Source organism: Phascolarctos cinereus, unplaced genomic scaffold, assembly GCF_003287225.1.
Source record: "Phascolarctos cinereus isolate Bilbo 61053 unplaced genomic scaffold, phaCin_HiC Scaffold_5;HRSCAF=322, whole genome shotgun sequence".
In the NCBI taxonomy this organism is placed as follows: domain Eukaryota; kingdom Metazoa; phylum Chordata; class Mammalia; order Diprotodontia; family Phascolarctidae; genus Phascolarctos; species Phascolarctos cinereus.
The window spans coordinates 366300387-366318682 of NW_027555958.1; the positions used below are offsets into that span (position 1 = coordinate 366300387).

General features: G+C 41.8%; 1 protein-coding gene across 4 annotated transcripts in view; it reads right to left on the reverse strand.

Annotated features, from left to right (window-relative positions):
- Positions 1-1900: 1900 nt before the first annotated feature.
- SMYD2 (SET and MYND domain containing 2) overlaps positions 1901-18296 on the reverse strand; it is an 83667-nt gene continuing 67271 nt past the window's right edge. For 2 of the 4 annotated variants that reach the window (XM_078156313.1, XM_078156314.1), the window contains exons 7-12: positions 17017-17119; positions 14496-14606; positions 11942-12105; positions 10041-10220; positions 7491-7599; positions 1901-2358 (exon numbers count right to left, since the gene is read on the reverse strand). In XM_078156313.1, coding sequence (XP_078012439.1) covers positions 2278-2358; positions 7491-7599; positions 10041-10220; positions 11942-12105; positions 14496-14606; positions 17017-17119 — 748 coding nt within the window. In that variant the 3' untranslated portion in view covers positions 1901-2277. The remainder of the gene's footprint in view (positions 2359-7490; positions 7600-10040; positions 10221-11941; positions 12106-14495; positions 14607-17016; positions 17120-18296) is intronic. The other 2 variants (XM_021007825.2, XM_078156315.1) reach the window with 2 other exon arrangements.

An 18296-nucleotide genomic window follows, 5' to 3' on the forward strand; every position in this document is an offset into this window, starting at 1 on the left:
GTAGCTCGTGAAAACTAAAAGTAACTTAAATCCAAACATTAACAAGTTTCAATTATTAACTGATGGAGGAAATTCTTGTATGGACTTCAAGAAACTTTCCCAAATGAAAAATTCCATAATTCTAGAACAAATACCATTTCATGCCATACTCCCCCACAGCAGCCGTTGCTAACAAACACTATTCCCTGGGCTGCTGATGTTTAGGCTTTCGCTATGCAATAAGCCAGGTTGATCTAAGGCCTTACTGGAAGTGTGGGGTAGAGATCAGTGTTTTTTCCTCAATAACAAAGTTGGAAAGGAAATGATATTTTCTCCCCAAGTTTCCATTGGAATCTCTCTCCAGATAAAGGGTGGGAGGGTGTGTATGGTGGGCAACTGCATAAGATAGTTGTAGATTTAGAGTTAGAAGGAACCATGGAGGCCACCTAATACAACACCCTCATTTTACTGATGAGGAAACTGAGTCCCAGGAATGACTTGCCCAAGATCACACTAATAGCAAATACCAGAGGCAAGATTCAAACTCAGGTCCTCTGACTCCAGAGACACTGCTTTCTCCACTGCATATGGCGTAAAGGATGTTATCAGAGAGATGGATAACTGCACAAGAAGGTATGTTGGGCATGTAGGAAGAATGAGGGAAACAGATGTCCCATGGACTCCAGGGGCAATAGGGGCACTCCAACACTGGATAAACTGGCTGTGTGTGCTGCCTGCCTTGGGCAAGTCACCCTTTCTGTTTGCCTAAGTTTCCTAAGCTGTACAAAATGGTGATAAGAATAGCACCTATCTCCCAGGTGTGTTGTAAGGATCAAATACGATAGTATTTGTCAAGTGTTGAGCATGTTGCGTGGCAGTGAGTAGGTCACAAAACATTTATCAAGCAGCTACTATGTGCCAAGCACTGGGCATAAAACAGGCAAAAGACAGTCCCTGCTCTCAAGGAGTCTGCACATAGAAGGTGCTATATAAATGCTAGCTATTAAGACTGTTGTTATCACTATTATCACCATGATGTACAAAGTCAAGTGGTCCATAAGGATTTATGAGAAGATACGGAAAAGAGTAGCAAGTCCTCAAGCTGGGAGATGGAAACAATTTACCAAACCATCTACAAAGCCTTTTTGTCAAAAAGCCATTTCTTAGATAGTAATTAAGTATCTATTTCTGGCCGATAGAGGGGGAAGGGAAAGGAATAAGCATTTATATAGTGCCTACTATGTGTCAGACACTATGGAAAGTGCTCTCATTCAAGCCTCACAGCAGCCTTGCTGTTACATAAGTGCTATTATTATCCCCATTTTACAGTTCAGGAAACTGAAGCAAATTGGTTAAGTGACTTGTCCAGGGAGAAACAGCTAGTGTCAGAGGCTGGATTTGAACTCAGGACTTTGATGACAATTAAGTACCACCCACCAACTATACAGGCAGGGGAACTAACAAACCACCCCCTAGCCAATGAACTGCTTATGGGTATGCAACTCAAAGGCTAATCATTATTCCCTACTTTAGGAACCTTTCTTCTTCCATTATTTTCTCTTCCCCACACCCCCATTTGTGTTTCCTGCACTCTTTCTTCCTTCTCTTTTATCCTACTGGTCTCAGGACACTACCATGGTTCTTCGTCATCCACAAGGTAACTTCAGAACGCAAAGCAATCCAATCATTTGGACAAGTTGCTTCCCCTGCCCAGGGCTCAGTTCACCCATTTGTTAAACAAAAGAACTGGCCCAGAATGATTTCTAACATCTCTCCTAGCTCTCAATTCCACAATTTAGGCTATCCTTCTGTAGTGGACAGATTGGGCTACAAATCCCTCACAGGATCCTCAATTCCCCCACAATCTAACAAACCAACCTTACAAGTTTCCCTAGAAAAGAAATAAAAAACAGACCATAAGGGCTTTCATTATCCCTTTTATTACCTTACACCACTCAGATTTATTCTGAACATTAAAACAGGCAAAGAGGAAGGGAAAAAAATGGATTTTTTTTTCTCTTCCAACTTATCTGTCAAAAGTATATTGTACGAAACCACGGCATTATCTCTTAGAAAAAAGCATCCAAAAACTAATTTCATATTGAAGGATTAAGAAGCTTAAAACAAACCTCTGAGTAAGCAATAGGTAAGTAAGGTTTTAAGTGCATCAAATGTTTCTCATTCCAGTTCTATTAGAGAAATGCCAGAGGGCCATGCTTCCAAGGGACCCTCATGCACTCAATTCTCTGAGGTTTCCACAACGAATTTAAATAAAAGCTGTGAAGGGATTGCATAGGTTCAGTGGTCTTCAATTTCCTTTTTAATCTCGGAAATGTAGGGATGATCTTTGCCATGAGCTACTTCCATAATAGCGATAGCCTAGAAGAGGAAAAAAATGGTAAATGAGAAAACTGACCATTCTCTTTCCAACCTTCCTGTTCCTGAAGATCCCTTTTCATCCCCTCACAGCCTAAATGAAAAGTAGGGGGAGGTTTCTTCATTCTTGCCCTGTGGCCCAGGTTGAGAAATGGGATTCTTTATTTTTCATGAAAGCAGGTAAAATAATCAAATTATTCAGGCTCATGGCTATCATGGGGTTAGGGTTAAGGGACATTAGGGGTCATCCAGGCTCACTCTCTCATTTACTGATCAGAAAACTGAGGCCCAGAAAGTAATTTCCCTAAGGTCACACAGATTTTTTAAAAAGGAAACTGAATAAAAGACTCTGAAACCTTCTTAACCATTTTGGGTATGTTATGAACCTCTTTGGCAGCCTGGCAAAGCCTATGGACAGCTCAGAATGTTTTTAAATAAATAACGTGTGAATATTGCAGAGGAAATCAGTTATACTGAAACATAATTATGAAAATGTTAAAAAACAAAACAAGGGTTTTTTGTTTTTGTTTTGGTTTGGTTTTTTTGGCTAGGCAGTGGGGTTAAGTGACTTGCCCAGGGACACACAGCTAGTAAGTGTTATGTGCCTGAGGCCGGATTTGACCTGAATCCAGGGCTGGTGCTCTATCCACTGTGCCTCTTAGCTGCCCAAAACAAGTTTTTAACCCCTGCTTTAAAGCTGGTCAGGTCAAATAAAGTAAAACAATCAGGAAAAGATTAAGCAGGTTGTTAAGCTTTAAAAAAGAAACAAACATCCTCCTATCTCCTGGAGTTTCTCAAGGGAGCTTCTGTGGTAAGGCCTCTTTAACCTCACTCTTCTGTATATTTTAGGAGAAGGAGATTCTCCACATGGTTTGGCCACAGGTTTTCCACTCCAGTTGGCTGTGCTCAGCCAGGGCCAGATGCATTGACCCGAGGGATGGAGAACGTGCTAAATGAATGTATTTCCTCAGGAAAGGGGAAACTTACCAGTAGGGAATGTGAAATGGAGGGTGGATCTGATTGAAATCTAATCAACTGAAATTATAATTTAAATCATTAGACTGGAAGAGCTAATTTAATCTTCTTTTCCACCAAGTTCATTCTTTCTTAACAAAACTACATCAGAGTTCTACTCTGATACCTCACTAAGGTAATGTTACATGAGCTCTAGTGGTGCTTACCATAATGTAAAGGGTTCATGTATGTGTTGTTTTTCAGTCATATCTGACTCTTCATGACTCCATTTGGGGTTTTCTTGGCAAAGATACCGGAGTGGTTTGCCATTCCCTTCTCCAGATCATTTTACAGATGAAGAAACGGAGGTAAACAGGGTTAACTGACTTGCCCAGGGTCACACAGCTAATAAGTGTCAGGATGGATTTGAACTCAGGAAGACTAGTCTTCCTGACTCTAGGCCCAGCACTCTAACCACTGTGCCACCTACCTGCCCATATATATGTACTGTCTAAATTCATAATCATATCTGGCTGGGCCACAACTATATTTGAAAACTATCTCAGAAGGTCTTATCCAAAGCAAGGAAATTATAGTTCTGTGAGTCTCAGGGAGCAGAAAAAAAAATGTATATAAATCTTGGTAATCCACAGGGAAAAGCAGAGTAAGAATTTATTTAAGTGTATCTAAAGGTGCGTGGGGGCACCAGATGGCACAGTAGTGCCAGGCCTGGAATTTGGAAGACTCATCTTTCCAAGTTTAAATCTGGCTTCAGACACTTATTAGCTGTGTGACCCCAGGCAAGTCACTTAACCCTATCTATCTTAGTTCTTCATCTATAAAATGAGTTGGAGAAAGAAATGGCAAACCACTCCAGTATCTTTGCCAAGAAAACCCCAGACAGGGTCATGAAGTCAGACAAGACTGAAAAAAAAGGCTAAATAAAGGTATTTAATTCAATTCCACAAACATTTCCTAAGTGACTATTATGTGCTAGGCTCTAAGATATAAAGATAGGACAAAGGGCTTGCCTTCAAGAAGCTTCCATTCTACTAGGGGATATAATATGTCCACAGATACTAAACATGAGGTAACTTGGGAAAGAGAGAAGAGCAACCACTAGGGGAATCAGGAAAGGCTTCCTGTAGGAGGTAGCACTTAAGTTTAGATCTGAAGAGAAGAAGGGGGTCCAAGATGCAGATGTGAGGCATGGGACCCAGCACAGTCAAAGGTGTAAGAAAGTCACATGCAAGGAACAAAAACTAGGTCAGTTGTACTGGAATAATGTAAATAGAGTAACAGGGAATGTCTGCAAGGGTGGACAGGAGCCAGATTACAAAGGGCCTGAAGTGCCAGGAAGAAGGGTCTTCCCTTTATCCTGGAGGCAATGGGGAAGCACTGAAGATTTCTGTGTAGTAAAGCTTCATGGTCAGACCTGTTTAAGGAATATTAATATCGCTGTTTTGTGAAGGAAGGGCTGGAGAAGAGGGATATTTGAAGCAGGAAGCTCTTAAAGTATCCCAGGTGATAGGTGAAGGCCTGCCTGAACCAGAGTGACAGGTGGTCAGGTGAAAAGAAAGATTTGGATGTGAAAGGCATTGTGTGCGTAGAACTCTATGGCTTGGCAGCTGATTAGACATGAGAAGGGGGTAAGAAACAAAAGAATCAAAGACTCTGAGGTTACAAACCTGAGGAACTAGAATGAGAATGATGTTCTCCATAGAAATAAGGAAGTTTGGAAGAAGAGTAGGAGGGAAGGGAAAACGTTTCATTTTGATGTCAAATTTGAGATGCCTCAAGGGGCCATACTGGGCAGAGATATCTTTTAGGTAGCTGGTGATGTAGGACAGGAGTTCAGGAAAGAAATCAGAGCTGGATATATTGACAGGAAGACCATTTGCATAGAGATGAGAGCAGAACCCAAGACAGCTGATGAGATCACTACGCGAGAGAAGAGAAGAAGGCCCAAGACAGAACTCTGGGGAACACTCGTGGTCGGTTGGCAGGAGATGGATGATGTGCCAGGAAAGGAGTCGAGTAGTCAAAAATGTAGAAAGAGAACCAAGAAAAAACAGTGTCACAAAAGCCAAAGGGGGAGAGAGTGTAGGAGTGATCCAAAGTTTCAAAAGCTTTAGAGATCAAGTAGAATGAGAACAGAAGAAAAAACAGTGTCACAAAAGCCAAAGGGGGAGAGAGTATAGGAGTGATCCAAAGTTTCAAAAGCTTTAGAGATCAAGTAGAATGAGAACAGAAGAGAACCCTGGAGAAAATAGTTTCAGTGCAATGATAGAAGTTAGAAGCCAGATTGCAAGGAATTGAGAAGTTAATGGGAAGGAAGGAATGGGGGCAACAAAGACAGGCTGCTTTCTAGTAGTTTGGCCATCAAAAGGAGAAGAGACCTAGGAAAATCAGCTCAGGCTAGTTACAGTCAAATGGAGGTTTTGTGAAATGGGGAGACTGAGTTGTAGGAATCACAGAAGAAGCCAGTGAAGGAGAAGAGGAGAAAAAGAATGACTGATGAAGCAATCTAGTAGAAGAGACAGGATGGGGTGGGATCCGGTGCATTAGTAGAGGGATTGATCTTGACAAGGAGATTAGAATACAGGAAGAGAGAATGAAGGATGATATAGGGAGATTGAATATGCAGAATAAGGGAGAATCAGCCTATCAAATACCAAGTACTTCTTTGAATAAGTGAGGGTACACAGTGGACGGCCTCTACTTTCTTAGCAAAGTAGAGGTGAGGTCTTCTCCTCAAAGGGCTCACAGAGGGAGCTGTATAGGATGCCAAGGAGAGAACAGATTGGGATTAGCCACTGTGGGACCACAAAGATTTACCATAAGGATTGCCGTGCAGAAGTGGGGCCCTCAATACTGTTCACTGCATTGTAGGAGAGAACATGGAGGGCCCATCTCCACTTCTTACTAGACCTTGCCCTCCAAATAACAGTACAAAAGACTTGGCTGTGATTACAGCAGGAGACCAGTGGGGATAAGGTTATGGGCTGGATCACAGCGTGGACCTGTTTTGTCACAGAGAGAAAAACTCTGTCCAGATGTGCGCCACTGTTCATAGCAAAGTCTGTGAGGAGAGTGACAATTCATCTCCACAAATGTAGAAATACTTCCTCCAGCTGGCAACTCAAAAGGATCAGCTTTGTATAATGAATTACCTAAGTTGTCCTATTAGGGAAAAAAAGTTATTTGACATTACTCCACTTTATTATACTCTCCGGTCCAGACAAAAATAACCTTCTTTCTGTTTCTCAGATACAACATTCCATCTGCTGTCCCACATTCTCCTTACTGTCACTTTTTTTTTTTTGGGTGAGGGCAATTGGGGTGAAGTGACTTGCCCAGAGTCACACAGCTAGTGAGTGTCAATCACCTGAAGCCGAATTTGAACTCAGGTCCTCCTGACTCTAGGGCCAGTGCTCTATCCACTGTACCACCTAGCTGCCCCTACCTTCACCTCTTAATGGCCAGCATTTATACAGGGCACCAAGGTTTGTGAGTACAATACATATGCTATCTCCTTTGGTCCTTACAATAACCCTTGTAAGGTAAGTGCTGTTAATATTCCCATTTTACAAATAAGGAAACTGAGACTAACAGATGAAGTGACTTGCCCAGGATCACACAGCCAGTAAGTATCTGAGGCAGAATTTCAACTCTGGTCTTCAGGACTCCAAATCCACACTCTCTCCACTGGGCCAAAGCTCAGCTCAGGCACTTTCTTCTACATGAGGCCTTTTCCAAGCCTCCCCCCTCCCTCCTCCCAGCTGCTAGTGCTTCTCCTCCCTCAGGCTACCTTGGATTTATTTTTTATATACATCTATATATACATGCTCTTCCTCCCAATTCAGTATAAGCTCCTTGAGGGCAGGTACTGCTACACTTTTGTCTCCGTTCCCACAACTTCTAGCACAGTGCCCTTCATATCGCAGATACATAATAAAATGTTTTTTGATCAATTATATCAGCGAAGCACTCCAGGAAAAACTAATAATTTTTTTAAAAAAACTATTTCAAGATTTGCAAAGTACCACAGCCCCATGTAACCCTGCAAGACAGGCAGCAATGCCAACATTTCACTTTTACAGGTGAGTGAAGGTGGTCCCAATCCCACCTTCCACAGGAGTCAGCAGAAAAGCCAAGTTACCAGGGAGAAGCAGAATTACCTTTTTCAGGGCTTTTACTCCTGAAGCTTTGTGTTCTAGCCCCATGTACAGCCTTCCTAGCTTGAGCCACATGGAGGCCACGTTTAGGGAATACAGTGGGTAATGTTTGCTAAAAGACAACAAAGAAAGAAGACAAGCCATCTTACTATCACACCTTCTACACCAGCATCCATGTGTCTAACCTGGAGAAACAAGAAGCTTGAACATGTGCCTTAATTCAGTGTGTTGGCAGTGGGTTGAACTCCATAAGAAACAAATGGCTATCTTCCATTCTGTGGCCACAGACTTCCTGCCCCCGTCAGTAATCTCAGAAATGTTTACTGACAGAAAACAGGGAATCCAGTCGGGAAAGTCTTGGTGGATCAGCATACCCCAGCCCAACAAGTATTCCACCACTATACGCAACATGAATGTACTTCAAGAGTTGTGTTCAAAATAATTTAAAATGCACCAGGAAAGGATGCTCCCTGGAAAAAATCCCACGGCAAATCCATTTTTAAAACAATGGCCCCCTTACCTACATTAATATTTTGAGTTTTCTTAAGGCCTGTAATATCTGTATTGGACAACCCAAAGAAAACATCCAGTGATGGTGGCTCAAAGAGACCATTTTTATATATGAAGGACAGCACATTAACACAGTAAACCTAAGCTAACAGTTCTCTGGAACTCAGTCCTTCTAGCTGTATGCCAAAATGGAGGAAACACTGCTGCTTAAGCTCCATGAAGCCAAAGAGCACACTTCCCATTTCTTTTCCCTCCCCAGTAGACTAGAGAAACATACTGTATATACTGCATATACTGTAGTAGATGATCAGTGGAATTTATCGAGCAACGCATGAACCAGTGGGGATTCCAACACACTGGGCAGTTGTGCTAAGCCTTTGTCTGGGGTACCTACGTCTCCCTACACTGGCAGCATCAACATGGGCTGGGACTATGGGGAAGGTTTAGGGGGATGTGTGAAGGAGGTCTCTATGGGAAGACTTCTTGTTTAGTTCAATGCTGTCCTACAGAGGCTTTGTTTGGGTTGAGGGCTGAAGTGGGCACTGAGCTCACCTGAGTGATCCTGGGAACCAATTGAGAACTAGGCTGACAGCTGGGTCTTCCTTCCAAGTAGAAGAGTGGCTGGGTATTTCTGAGTAAAGTGTGGGGAGGTTTTGAAAAAGCTCTAAGCTTGCACATTCCTGGCCTCACCCACTCCAGGATACTAGGAGGTGGGGGTGAGGAATTTATTTAGAATTTAAATGACAACCTCAATCCCTGGGCAGTTTTCAAGAGCTTACTTCCCCTCTTCCTCCCTCTGCTGGCCAGTTGAAGCAGTGCTACCTAAGGACTGAACCTTCAGAGTAAAGCCAGATCATGAAGAGAGATGAAATCAGGCTCTTAGTCTCAGAGCTTGAAGGGTCCCTGAGGACTTTTATGTTATCCATCTTCTGTGTAGTTAGCCTTCTGTTCCACACCATGAAGTCCTTTCCTGCTTTCAGAAATATCTGGGGGAAAAAAGGCTCGGTCTTCCTCAGCCATCCATCCTGGAGTCTAGTCATTGTCAGGAAACTTCTGTGTCTAACCTTAGGATGGTATCCAGCAGATGAAATTCCAACTCCTTCTACTCTGTCCTTGGCAGAGATGGAGAACAGGGATGGATGAGTAACTGCTCCCTGTGAGAGGGCATGTCAGGAATGACCACAGAATAAGTCACTTCTCAGGAGAACTGACCAAAAATGCCAAAAGGGGACAAAAGATTTTTGGTGGCAAGAGAACAAAATATTCAGGAAAACATGATTCTGTACTTCTTTATGATTTACAGTGGTCTTTCCTCTTGAGGAGGGGCAGTTATGTCAACGTGGATAGACAGCCAGCCTTGAAGCCGGGAAGACCTAGGTTCAAGTCCACCCCTCATACATACTGGCTATATGACCCTAGGCAAGTCACTTCACTTTTTAAGTGAAGGCAATTCCTTTAGATTATAAATAGCAGAGAAAGTACCTGTTTTGGTAGAAAAAGTTTTCTCACCTGGGAGTTCCCTATACCAATGAAATCACTTATCCAGTGTCTAACTCTGTCTTTCCTCAAGATGATCCTGTGAGGTAGGATACTACAGGGTAGTTACCTATTCTGTCCCTAGGATATACTCATCATATAACTGAAAACGATGTTGCTTTAGGCAGGTCACATGATTTGCCTAAGGTCTTTTATATATGTGTATGTGTGTATATGTATGCATGTATACATATATGTATGTGTGTGTGTGTATGGATCACCATGGCTGGTGGGGGTAGGGGACTTCCCCCTACACCCAACTGCATTAGTGACTATTTTCTTATGGGCTGTCCCTGAAAGCAGAGCCCTAAAGAGACAGAACAGCTCCCAAAGAATGAACACAGACCTTGTAACTCTATCCTAAGATGTGCAGAGAACCAAAGGCTGCCCTGCTAGGCACATTCCAAGGAAGAAAAATTAACCAGCTTGGATTCTGATTAAGGCAAAAATTCTAAAATACTAATTTCATTTCAGCACGCTGTGACCTGAATAACCTCCCCAAGTCACCTGTAGGGCTTAATGATTTTCTGTCCATAGCGCAAGGCACCTTCCCAGTCCTGCATGTATAGGCAGACACCCATGGCCTGGTACATCATGTGTAACATGTACACATTGCTGTCTTCAAACAAGGAGCCCATCTTCTCCTGGCTGAGCTCACAGATCTCCAGCAGCTCGCTAGGGGTTGCACTGGAGTCAAGAAAAAGGAGTCATATGGCTGGCTAGCCAAAAGTATGAGGGCACAGACAAGGCTACCCAGGATCATAAGGTTTGGTGAAGTGTTTGAACAGCTCATGCCCTAAGTCCTTACAGCACCCAAATTTCTACATTCAAACCATCCCAGAAAGAGAATAATCTACACTGCGCTTAAATATTTCTTGAAAACAAAATAATTCTAATAAAATTACTTATTCTCTTTAAGGAAAAAAAAATCAGAAAAAACTGAAGGCCCCAAATTTCAATAGAATCTAAAGAATTTTAGCCATATGGAAACTGATTTTTTTAAATTAGAGGATAATCTGAATCATGTCTTAGAGCTGGAAGGGAAATTAGAAGTTGCTAAGTTCCTAGGTATACAGCTAGAAGGGACAAAGAAGTCACTGGGGCCAACCACCTCATTTACAGATGAGGACACTAAGGGACAGAAGGGGTAAGTGATTTCTGAAAATCAGATCCTGGGACTCCATGTTCAGCAGTTTTTGTCCCCTTCTTTTTCTTTTTAAAATAATGAACAAAAAATCCTTATTCTGAACTGAAACATCAGATAAAATGAGCATCTCCACTTATAAAGTAGAACAGAAAAATAAACAGATTGTAAAGGAAGTTGAATAACTATTAGATACAGCCTGTATTTTCCTTTAAGTATACAACAAATTTAATATATAACTTTCAAAACTGTCCCTTGTTTCCTTTTGGCCTTTTTTCTATTCTCTTTTGTGCACTGAAAAAAAAAGCCTTTTCAGGGCTATTTTCATGTACCATACTCTAACTTCCAACTCAATAAAATACCTCTGCTAGGTGATCACTCAGTCTCCCTCTGAATAATCCCAGTAATGGTAGCCCATTCCATTTTTAAATAAATCTAACTGCCAGGAAATTTTGCCTTATATTGAACCCAAATTTGCCTTCTCTGCATTTCTACCCACAGACTTTGGTTCTGCCCTTTGGAGCTACATAAAATAAATTATACTCCTTTCCTACAAAGTAACCCCTAGGAGAGATTGCTATTATATGAAATTGTGTTGTTATTCAAGGCATGTAGCTGAGAAAACATTCTGAGAAGAGTTTTGGGAAATTTTAGAGACTCTTAGGCAGGTTTTCAAGTTATGACTGTTAAGCCACAGGAAAAGCTGGCTCACTTAAATGCAACAACTGTAGGAAGCAAGGGTGAAGATAATGTAAAAACCATGGATAACACCCTCTCTCCTATTTCCTTTCCCACCTCAAGCCCTCAAACACTTACATCTGCCTCTACAAAGCAGTTAGGGACACATATGGACAGATATGCATTCAACCACACAAATCCCTTGGTGCCCAGTCCTGACTTTTCTCATTGTTCATGCCCTTTATCTACAGATTACTTTGCACACAGTGTACAATGCATGCTTTTTCATTATAACTACTCAATTCATGTGGATAACTCAAGACTGACTGCACAATTACTGAGTGTCTTCTATGATACTTGATACTATGGAGCTCTATTAAAGGTGCCTTCAAGGAACGAAGGTGAACTTGCAAAGAATTTCTTCAGACCCTTTGCAAGGAAGCAAATGATCCTACCTGGAAGCCGAGTTCAGTCCAAACTAGTCAAATAAGAAATGGGGGAAGTTGCTTTCTACACTTGACAAGGTATAAAATCTACCTATTAAAGAGGCTCTATTTGTTCAAGATTCAGACCTCATGCCCCCCACCTTTCCCTCCTTATCTCTTGTAGGGAGAGTGAGAAAAGGATATATTTATAATGCTTGGCCCTCCTAAACTCCTCGATGACATTCCGTGCGTATTTCACCATGTCTCGGATGCTTTCAGCCTTTGGGGGCTCACTTAGTTTTCGGATTTCCACCTTGGCTTTATCCTGAAAGAAACATTTATGAATGCTATAGAGGGAATTATATTGATAGAGAAATCTTTCAAGAATTCACACATCTTTGTATCTGGATTTGCAAGTTATTAAATGCCTATGGGCACTAATGGAAAAAGGGAGTAGCAGACAGTGGAAAAGATGATGAATGAGAAGTTGGAAGGCCTGGATTTGAGTCCCAGCTCTCTCTGTGTTACCTTGGCTAAGTCTCTTTATTTCTCTGGGCCTCAGTTTTCTCATCTGTAACATGGGGGTTGATTTTATAAGTTGTGTTTTGTTTCTTTTTTTGTTTTTTGTTTTGGGTGAGGCAATTGGGGTTAAGTGACTTGCCCAGGGTCACACAGCTAATGAGTGTCAAGTGTCTAAGGCTGGATTTGAACTCAGGTCCTCCTGACTCTAAGGCCAGAGCTTTATCCACCTCACCTTCTAGCTGCCCCTCTTTTTTTTTTTTAATAAAATGGATTCCTGACAGTTGGAAGAATAGATGAACAAACTGTGTTATATGAATGTAATGGAGTGTTATTACATCATAAAAAATGACTAATACGAAAAATTCATAGAAACTTGGGAATTACTCATGTGAACTGATGCATAATAAAATAAGGAGAACCAGAAAAATAATTTACACAATGACCACAATGATATTAAGGAGAACAATACTGAAGACATCAGAACTCTGATGTAATAAGAAGAAATGTAACTTGGCAGAGAGGTGAAGTAGGTCATCTAGGAACGGAATGAGGTATACACCTTTAGATGTGGCCAATGTGTTGATTTTGCTTAACTGTATTTTCTTTGTTATGGGAGAGGAAATTATTGCAGGGAGCAGGGCAGGGACCTGGGAAATATTGGGGCAATGCAAAAGAAAAAAAAGGCATCAATAAAACATTTATAAAATTCCTAAATTTTATAAATTTATAGAAATCTAATTATAGAGACATACTTTCTAGCTCAAACACTCTAGGTTTTAATGATTCTGAATCAGGCTGAGATGAACAGAAATTAGGCAGCAGACCTGAAAGAAACTTAATACTTTTTAAACATCTTTTTTAAAAAATTAGATTTCATGAGAACCTTTGCTTAGGGTAGGGTACTCACTATGCATCTGTGGCCACAGGGGAAAAAAAACAGGGCAGGGTTGGCATTAGTCAACATCAGGTTTGATGTGGGTGGTGCTATGGTAAATTCAATCTTTCTGGTCTCATGGCCTAAAAACTTCTCTAAACTGGTTTGTGAAGTTGCTGCAATTCTTCATTTGTGGTTTTGCTCTCCTCCCCTTCTCCCATTTTTTCCCCTCCTACTTCCAAAGGTACATTCCATTTTAAGAGATGTCAACTGGGTAATTCTTTCCTGTGCCTAAATTCTCATGGAAACCTCCCCCTGCACTCAGCACTATGCTACCAGAAATAGGACTGAGTAGAAGGAAAGCAGACTAGCAACTGAGGTTCTCAGGAATGTCTTGGCAAAGTTGGTGCCATCTGTAAAATGAGGAGGTTCAACCTGAGGCTCTGACCAGCCCTCAGATTGGCTGAAACCTCAGACACATGAGAAAGGCCACTCTGGATCAGCTCACTAGTCCCTCTATAAATTTTAGTCTATCAAGCATATACACAAGAAATAAAACAAAGGGCTTAATTAGTTTTTTATAAAGAACAATTACCTCCTTGACAAATTTCTCATACTTTGGTGGGGCATATATACCCTCGGGAGGGACTCTGTGCCCTAGCACTTAAAGGGACCTTCAGAGTTCATCTCTCCCAACTCTCTCATCTTAGAGATGAATAAACAGGCCTAGGGACATTTCCAGGGACTTGTCAAAGATCACAAAATTGTCTGGAGGCAAAACAAATAGAGCAGAACCCACACCTTCTACAAGTATGACCTGCACTTCCTAGGAGTATGCTCCTTCCCCTCTACAGTGCTGCCATGGTAACAGATCTCTAAGATGTCATCGTCTTTAAAGGGAGAAGGGAATAAGCATTTATATGGCACCTACTATGGGTCACGCACTGTGCTAAGTACTATTTACAAATCTCACTGGATTCTCACAATCACCCTGGGAGGTACAGGCTATCACATTATCCCTATTTTACAGATGAGGAAACTGAGGCAGACCGGTTATGTGTTTCGCCCAGGGCGGCACAGCCAGCAAGTGTCTGAGGCTGGATTTGAACTCAGGTCTTCCTGATTCCAGGTCCAGTACTCTATGCATTGTGACAACAATGGATGGAAAGGAGCACCTTTTCCTATGATAAACATTACTGGGATCTGGGGAGTCAAATATCAGTTTGGAAGGAAGGGGAGGATGCTGCTTCTGGAAATGGATCTTGAGAAGTCCAGGCACGTCAGGGTGATGAGGCTTGTCCATGCTACAGTGGTCTTACCTTTGCTTTGGTAGTACATTCCCTGCACTCACATGTAAAGAAATAGGAGTCTTTTAATCGGTCATTCCGATCCTCTGTAGGATACAGCAGGTCAATATAGCTAGTAAAAACCTAAGGAGAAAAAAAAAAGATGATTATAGTGTTCAGAGGGGACACAGTTTACAATTAACAAGAGTTAGCACAATGTAATGGATAGAGCTCTGGACTTGGTGCCCAGAAGATCTGGGTTCAAATTCTCTCACAGATACCAAGTCTTAGAATCTGGGCAAGTACTTTCACTTTTCTGGACCTTGGTTTTCTGTAAAATGAGGGGGTTGAATTCAATTACATCCCAAGTCTCTTCTCACTCTAAATCTACGATCCCATTCCCTAAGATATTAATAATGGTCTAGGAATTTTTTTCATACATAGGCCCTAAGACTTCCAGAATGAACTCTGAGTTGCAGTGGGGTATAGTGAGTGACCCAAGGAATGCACAAAAGTTGACTAATTTGGGTTCATCGTTCCCTCATATTGGCTTCTTCTTGCATTGGGAAAACCCACTGCCACCAGGCTAAAATGTGCCAATTCTGAAAGGGGTGTTGGTTCTCTTGTGGGGCTTCCTTAAAAGAGGTCCCCAAAGTGCCCTCGCCTCTCTCTCCTCACTCTAGAGAGCCAGCTGTAGATTTCATCCAGCAGGGTCCCACCCGCGACTCCTACAGAGAAGAAAGGGCCCTCTGGTTTGGCAACTGCACGCTCTCCTTGGTACTAGCTGCGCGAGCTTTCCAGTTTTTTGCATTTTTGTTGCGTCAAATTGGATTTCTTGGATGTTTTCATTTATGTATTTTTTCGGAAGCATTGGGGGTTAAGTGACTTGTCCAGAATCATACAGCTAGGCTAGTAAGTGTCTGAGGCTGGATTTGAACTGAGGTCCTCCTGACTCTCGGGCCAGTGCTCTGTCCACCGTGCCACCTAGCTGCCCCTCTGGGACACTTTGATGGTAGCCACTCCTGCATGGTAAAGAAACTGGTGGTCAGACATTTCCTCTTGCCTCCTAAGTCACACTGCAGTGGAGAAAGAACTTCAAAGCTGCAGCTTTTGCTGCCAACAGTTCCGTGTCCCAGCCTTAGGGCAGCACCAAGAACGGGAGGAATGGGAGATGCAGAAGGCTCATCCTACACAGCTGGTTACTTTTGATTTTGCCAGCTGTGCTGGAACTTGGGAAACTTCCCTTTGGTGCCCATCAGGTCTGCTCTTGAGTTTCCTAGCATGTTCCTGTCGCTAAGCCTCTGAGCATATGGAAGAGGCCAACATTTAAATAGCCATTATCTATTCACTGGGACCACCATTTGCTGATCATCCCACATAATCAGGCAAATGTCTGACTGAACAGATGGATCTCAAATAGCCTTTTAAGTGCCAGTAACCTTGGGTTCCAAAACACAGCTATGGGAGACAAGCTTGGAGGAGACACCCCTGGTCTTAATTCTAGCACCCCAAACTTAAGGACCTACAAAAGCAAAACACCAGCTATTCATGACACACTACTCATTGGACCCCTTTTCTCTGCAGTGCTGGAAGCAGGGGAAAAAAATGCCTTTCTACTTTACTTACTGAGATCACTACATAATTTTTCAAAAACTTGGGGAATAAGGGGAAAAAAAGTTGAAAGACGCACAGAACAAGTCTTTCAAACATTCTTCCTCTGTAAAACCCCCCAGACATCTTTTCCTCTTGCAAGGGCTAATGGACAAGCTTTGCAATATTCACACTAGCCCAGAAGATGGCGACAAAGTCCGGCAGACCGTCCCCTGCTCATCTCAGCTGGTCACTGCAATGAATTGCTCATTTTTTCAGTCTGTCCCCACATGAGCATTTCTGAGTAATTGGGATATTTTCTTTTAAACAAAGAGACACTAGGGTAGATTTTATGAGACAGATATTCAGGAACTTAGACAGTTCTGCCAAGGCTAGGACACATTTCTCATATACATAGTAAGAAGGTGCAAAGCCCCCTCTAGGTAACAGCTCAGTTTTTCAGAGAAATCTGTGTATTTCAAGGCCTTGATGGCTACATCTAAAATACCCAGATTGAAATTTACATTAGAAATCACCCAACTGATATCTGATTTAAACTACAGAAATAGGATACCAAAAAAAAAAAAAAAGACAGACAACAACAAAAAGACCTTTAAGTGTAGAGGGACATGGAAGAGAGATGGTATACAATATTAATGTGACTAATTCACATACTAGTTAGGTAGACCCTAATTCAAAGGCTATCTACCAAATTGCAAGTAACAAACAGGACACAGTAGCAAGCTATAAGGCTGGATAATCCACAAACCAGATAAATAATTCCATGAAGAAACTGAGAAATGACTGTAATGTTTAGTGGGTGGGATTCATGAAAATTATTTCCAGTTCCATTCACTTCCCTCTTCCTGCTGACCCTGCACTGATTTTCCCCCACAGGTTAACCAACAAGAAAGGCTGGCTGACACCCATACCGTAGTCCACGCTGGCCCATGCTCACACTTACCTCATCTCCAGGGTTTATTTCCTGCACAGCTCTCACTTCAGCCAGGGTCCCCTTATAGGTGACAATCACATTGGGACAACAACTGTGGTTCATCAGTGCAACGCTATTGTCAATGGAGGAAAAACAAACCATTTATCTCAAGGTGATTGGCAGGAAGTTAAGCACCACTCAGCTGGACAGAAACTTTTAAAGAAAGACTGTCACTTCACAATACTAATCTTTTAAACTAATAATTAACAATTTCACTCACTCTAAAGGATGTATAATCCTATCCAGGGATTATAATCTTTAATGGCACTGGAAACAGAATTGCTTTGCAGTAAATATGAAAATAAAGTGAAAAAAGCCCAGCCAGAAGAATGGAGTAGACGCTAACAAAATAACAGGAGAAGAAGTGAACGAGTATAAATGGACCAAGAATCCCAACCGGGGGCTTCGAAAGAGGGACTGAAAAAGTTTTATGATACTTTATGTCCTGAAATTACTTTAAATAAAATTGTTCCTAAGCAAGTTTAGTTGTTTCTATTGGTGCTTAATATTGATTTCTAACAAAATTAATTTTAAATGTGGGTCCCCCAAAAATGTAAATCTCCCCCCACTAAGATGCATGATTTAAAGATCTAAGCATGTACTCCATAATAAATTGTAATAAATAAGCAAAGGCCACTTATCAATAATTTTCCAAACCACTTTTTACATTAATGGACCATTTCCAAAGCCAGCTGTCTTCAGACTCTGAAAAATCCCCATTCTCTCTACAATGCCTGGTTTCCCATGTGGCTCTGCTTAGGACTTCTTGGCTGATCTTGATCGAGCAAATTTATTTGAGCCTCTCTGCACCTCAATTTCCTCATCTGGAAAATTGGGACAGGGCTGCACCTGCTGTTCTCATTCTACTTCTCAGGACTGGTGGGAAGGATAGACAGGTTCATGTATGTGAGGGGCTTTGAGCTTCTTCTGATTGTATCAAGGTCAAAGTTCTAAGAACAAAAATTTCTAAACTACAGGGGGAAAAATGCTTGATCTCTGAAAATGCTACCTTTGAAATCCCAAGGCCGACAGGAATTTCAACCCAGAGGACTTTTTTCCCCCCAATTAAAACTGTCTGAAAACTGGGGCTCATCCTCAGACAAGCTCTCACATCTATAAATGTTATTGTTACAGTGCCTGATATTATAAATTTCTTAAGCCCTTTGAGTACTAAAAGGAAAAAAAACCCTTTCTTCCATTTGCACCAAGATTACAAAATGACAGCACTGACTCAGTAGGTCAGTTTGCTC